This window comes from Limulus polyphemus, unplaced genomic scaffold (genome assembly GCF_000517525.1).
Source record: "Limulus polyphemus unplaced genomic scaffold, Limulus_polyphemus-2.1.2 Scaffold688, whole genome shotgun sequence".
Classification (NCBI taxonomy): Eukaryota; Metazoa; Arthropoda; class Merostomata; order Xiphosura; family Limulidae; genus Limulus; species Limulus polyphemus.
The window spans coordinates 398,990-404,909 of NW_013666298.1; the positions used below are offsets into that span (position 1 = coordinate 398,990).

At 36.0% G+C, this 5,920-nt stretch overlaps 1 protein-coding gene across 2 annotated transcripts in view; it reads right to left on the reverse strand.

Moving 5' to 3' along the window:
* Window positions 1-1,612, reverse strand: part of LOC106459967 — a 207,937-nt gene extending 206,325 nt beyond the window's left edge. The window contains exon 1 of one of the 2 annotated variants that reach the window (XM_022386548.1): window positions 1,338-1,612. In XM_022386548.1, coding sequence (XP_022242256.1) covers window positions 1,338-1,453 — 116 coding nt within the window. In that variant the 5' untranslated portion in view covers window positions 1,454-1,612. The remainder of the gene's footprint in view (window positions 1-1,337) is intronic. The other variant, XM_022386547.1, reaches the window with a different exon arrangement.
* Window positions 1,613-5,920: the final 4,308 nt, after the last annotated feature.

Genomic DNA, 5,920 nt, shown 5'->3' on the forward strand with positions numbered 1-5,920 from the left:
ACAAAAAAACAAACAAACAAAACAAAAACAAACAGTTTCGGCTTCAGCTAGAACGAAGTGATTTGTTTGATTTAAAAATACACGTGAACGTAAAGAATAAAGGTCGTTTTTTTTCTAACCTATTTTGCCAAAATATCTCAATCCCTCCAGTACGCACTACGAATTCTGAATAACTCAATAACGGTGCTTAATTAATACACTTGTTTTCTCATATCGAATCAGGTGTCGCTAATAGTGTGGCTTGATAGGGCTGAGCGTTTTAAGAAAATAACGCTATAAAATGAATAATAGATAAATACTAGCGAACCAGCAAGCCTATGGCCCACATTTTAAGGGCTGCTATAATGCAAATTTAATTCCTTCAACTTAGTTACAACGTTAACTTTTAGGTCTTCTTATTTACGTGCTGTAATATAAATCAATGGCATATTTGGGGTCCGTTTTTGTTTTTCCTTTGTGCAAACCTGGGTGCCGAGACGAGTTGTTTACGATCAATTAGGAGTTGGTGCGACCAGCGGTTTAGGAGGAGTTACGTGACACACACACACGGAGACACTGAATATTATTATATTAATACCCGTGTAAAGAAGCATATTATGCTAATATAATAATAATAAGTTGGCAAACAACGATTTATAAGCATAATGAAGTAATTTGTTTTGAGAGGAACATACTACAGTGATCTGTCGAAATATGTAGTATGTTTCTCCCAAAATTAAATCACATTATTCTACTTATAAATTGTTTTTTGCTAACTTATTACCAAGATAAAAGGTAACACTATGAAAGAATGTTGGAAAATCTTGATTTTCATGGTGGTATATTACTAAGCTTGAGCTAAACTACCAACATTTAGCATTGGTAAACATTTCCTGAAATTGTGAATTCCTGTAAAAGTAAATAGCGCCCTTTCTTCGCGTCAGTATCCAAATAGTCAAGCCCTTATGATAGACTCTCATTCCAAAAGCTGGTTTCACTTAAGGAAAAAGTACACTTGAGGGGGGAATGTTAATTCTATGAGAAAGTATGATGTCCAAGGGATCCTAAGACGAAAGTGAAAACACGCATTATACGATGATCACATGATTATTATATTGTACAATCATACCGGCATGTAAATTGAAACATTGACAAGCGGTATAATTCATTGTTTTGACATTTCTTATCATTCATAATTTTCTAGGTGATGTACTTACATTTTATATAGTCTAAATTGGACTAAAGTCTGAAGAATATGTACCCTCTTAAATTATAGAACAGTCCCTCTCTACGTTTGTGTTGTCACAGCCCAGTCTTGCTGGGACAAACCTAATATAAAAAAAACGTCCACCACGTACCGCTGTTGTGCAAGAATCTCCTTCTTGAGGCTGCGGCGGGGCCGGATGAACCGGTAGATGGAGCCCCGGGCACTGGGGTTAGCTAAAGGACCATCCACAGAGATTGAACTCGACATGGCCGACGTTCCCGGCGCTCGCTGAATCAAAACCTGTCACAATTCATGCTTAGAAAAAGCGCAGTATTTGAAAGCCGACTTTTTGATTCCCATTTTGAGTTAATTAACAATTCATTTTAATGTTTATCGATATTTGTTTCTCTTCAGTCGATGGGCTCTTAACGTTCCTGCAGCACCAACCACATTGTAGTCAACCTTCACCTTCTACCAGCACAACACAGCTCATGATGATCAATTCGCAAGCTCCTGATTGGTTAATCGGGTCGACTATGCTACACCTGACTGGTTACATAAAACAGTGAGAAGCTACAGGTAGCATGCACTATTTGCCCTACGTGATGTGCTTGCTTCAAGTGAACAGTACCAAGTGTAGCACGTGCTGGAGCTTGTCCGATAATTAATGGAATGAAGAACGTCGTGAGGCACGACGTAACACTAAAAGAAGCGTGTGAAGCTCGTCTGGATGTTTGGATTCGCTGTCGCAAACCCTAGTAGGCGAGAGTGACACATGACAGGAACAGTGTGTGTTTCGCTAAATGAAAACACATATTCGACACAATATTTACATACTTCACGTACATACCAACACGCATATCAATACACAATACGTCGCCACTCGCTCTTGGAGTTGTGGGTCAACAGGAAAACTTGGATATTATGAGCAAGAACCAATAGAAATATTTCATATATTCATGTCACAGCTTCACAATCTACTTATAATAACATTTCAAATACGTATCACCTAAAAGACTGTGACGTTTTTTTTTATTTCAATTTCCTTCCACCAGACAAGAACAGAAGGACGTTGAATAGTGTTAACAGTTATGATAGCGAGATAGAAGTCTAAACACACCTTTGATTCCATTGTTACACGATACAGCGAGTAACAGCAAAACGTGCGTGATTTGAATAAAACCAGTTACAACTACTAGTACTCACGCTTGAAAACACAATGGGGAAACGAAAAAAATGTATGTAGACTATATTTTATAAGTGAAAAGATTACACCTTTGTACTGTTTTTACTTTGTTTTAACAAAAGCTATACGTAATTTTGGGTCATTTCGTACAAAAAAAAAAAAGAAAAACAACAACTTATAAAGTGGGTTACAGTACTTACAGAGCAAGCAAAACAAATATTAGAAGTCTCGATGATAAGTTCATTTGTATAATTGGTGCCTTTTAAACCACCTATTAAAATGAAAAAATATAGGACTTCAAGGATTTAGTTCCTAAAAACAAACAGTCATTTGTTACTTACAAGTTCTCTTGTTCTTGCTGCGTAAGAAATATGGTTATTCACTCGAATGAAAGAACAAACACCAATGAAACCAGGAATAGTGTGTTTTGACTGTCACTTTTATAATAGCACACCCACACCCCCAAAGTGCAGAATGCAATTTTTTGTTTTCTGTGGTAGCAGGACGCAAACCATGAACCATGAAACTCAAGAATCCGGGTTTCGATACCCGTGGTGGCCAGAGTACAGATATCCCATTGTGTAGCTTTGTGCTTAAATACAGACAAACAAACAAACAAATCACTTAAAGTCCCCCGGTAAGTCTACGGATTTACAACGCTAAAATCAAGGGTTCGATTCCCCTCAGTAGACACAGCAGATAGCTCGATATAGCTTTGCCATAAAAAGCACACATTTCACTTAAAGCTCCACCTTTTACTACTGACTTAATTGTCATAACCAACTCTTTTTTTCTTAAAGCTCGGTCCGACATGGCCAGGTAGTTAAGGCGCTGGATTCGCAATCTGAGAAGCGCGGGTTCGAATCCTCATCCCACCAAACATGCTCGCACTTTCAGCCGTGGGGCGTTATAATGTTACGGTCAATCCCACTATTCGTTGGTAAAAGCGTAGCCCAAGAGCTGGCGGTGGATGGAGATGACTAACTGCCTTCCCTCTAGTTCTTCACTGCTAAATTAGGGACCCTCGTGTAGCTTTGCGCGAAATTCAAAACAAACAAACAAACAAACTCTCCAAAATTGTCTATTAATTAGATAAATCAACTCACCATTACAGGATTAGAACTTAGAATTAACATGGTCAAAACATTTAAAGCCACAAATACATCCATTAGGCGTAATTTCTTTACGAACGTAACTATTCTGTAGATGGACATTTTAAAACTAATCACTTCAGGTTTATTTTTTACACAGATAAGACATACTTTATGGAACCTAGTCTATTCCATGCACTGATTAGCAGAAACAACAAACAATACTCGTCCTTCTTTGGTCGGGTTCAGGTCTTTTGTAGACCTGGGAGGGTCCGGTGCACTTGACCTTTTCCTCCCCCTTCAGCATGTTTATGTTCTTGCAGGAAAATATTAGTATAATTACTACAAGGGGGGATCAGAAATTTGCTAGGTTACCTGCGCACGTACTTTACACCCCAAAATCATGCAACTTTATTATAAATTTCGCGCCTTTGCGCATTACCGTGGGCAAGGTCGTTTTCGAATGACCCAAAATCCAATTGTATGTTGAGTCTGCGAGGTAACGTTTGTAACTTAAAGAATTTTCAGGTCAACTAGAAGATGAGTTTCCCATTAGCGACTGAGAATAAAACAGAAACAACTTCGAACAGTTCATGAATATGTATTATTCGTAAACGTGATATTAACCCTAAGTAAAAAAAAAAGCTCACATCCACACACTAAAAATACTTCAATTTTTCACTTGTGTAAAAATTACTCTTCTCTCAAAGACAGCCGAAAACCCATTACGGGAAGAATCTAACGAAAATATTTGGAATTTCCAAGTAAAAATAAAATAAACCATCTTTATAGTCAGGTGGTATGACGAAAAATAATATAAAATAGCGGTTCTTTGTTTGAAATGCAATACAACATGTTATGGGGTGTTTTATGAAGTCCTCTTTATGTTCCATTTCCCCCTTTATTTATTTATTTTCTAACAAAAGACGTTATGTTAGTACATTCATTCCGAAGTCTCATGAATATTACATTAGCAACCAGAGATCAAATAAAGCCCACTTACTAGTCTATACGCTTTGTAATAAAGTGCAGACATGATTCAGTGCTTGTCTCGGAGTGAAATGTTTTAAATCGTATAGTTATGAACATATTAACTCGGATATCTTGTTCTGCATATCTTGTTCCTTCATTCATCGAAAACAACAACAAAAAACAGCAGCAAACTATACTTGATTATTTAATGATTTAATCATAATAATAAAATTTTACATTGCCTCAATAAAATTCGATGGGGCAATAACATAAAACTTGAAACTTTGAATCTTATTCTTCTTGTCAGCACTGTATATGCTCTACGTCGGGCGTCGGTAATGTAATGTAATGATGACATATCATGCATTAATTTCTCTGACCTTTTGCCCATACGTTTCACGCACACATCAACGCACTTTTGGCTACATTCAGAACTTGCATATCAACACATTCAACACCTTCCAACAAATCCTGTACGAATTATAATTAACAATAAATGTAACAATAGAAACTTTATTCCAAGATCAGCAAAGTCGTTCGTAACAATATCAGAAATCAGCGATAGCATACTCTCAAAATGGCCACAGGCGAGTGAATATTTCCACACTACCTCTACCACGAAATAAATATCCGATGAGCAGTTGATCTAATGTTTTTGGACATCCTCTTAGCATTTCAGCATCTTAAATGAGACAGAAAAATGTTTAGATCCCACCAACTATCCTTTTCCCATTTTAAAATTTGGGTTCATCTCTCACCTTACACAATTTTGGAATCAAACAAGTTTTTATCAATCAAAAGGTTAATAAGTCATTTTAACTGTTTTATGTTTTAATTATTGAAATACCAAAGTTTCAGATACTCTTTTACCGTCAAGAAACAAATAAAAATGTGTGGGTATAAAACAAAAACTACACCAGAAAAAGTTTGACACCTGACTTCATATTAATTAGGTACGGTACGATACGGTATAAAGTTTGAAACTCGGCTTGTCACATAAACTAAATATGAAATTAAAAAGGTTACGAAAATACTGTTTTATATTAGATTACAAGCCAAAATTCTTGTTTAAAAACCATATCACCTAATCTGTACACAACATACGCAAATAAGTTGCTCTTGTAAAGTGTTTCGTAAACTAACACAACACAAGGAATGTTAAACAAAGGAATTCACACAGCAATTTCATGAAATTTGTACGTGGTAGAACAAGAAGATATATACAAATAGTTCAAGTGAAACATGAGAAAATTATATTAAAAAATGTTTTTACATTTGAACTGTTCCATAGCCAAAATATGAATATTCAACTACATTTTTTTTCAGTGACAAGAGACCGTACTTGATCAAATGCAACATTATTAAGTTCAGATCAATTTTAAGTGTTTAACCCTATTGACAATGAAAATTATTTGATAAAAGGACAACACCTGGCATTTGTGTCCACACACAGGATTTTTCAATAGTCAACCTTAAAATAAATAT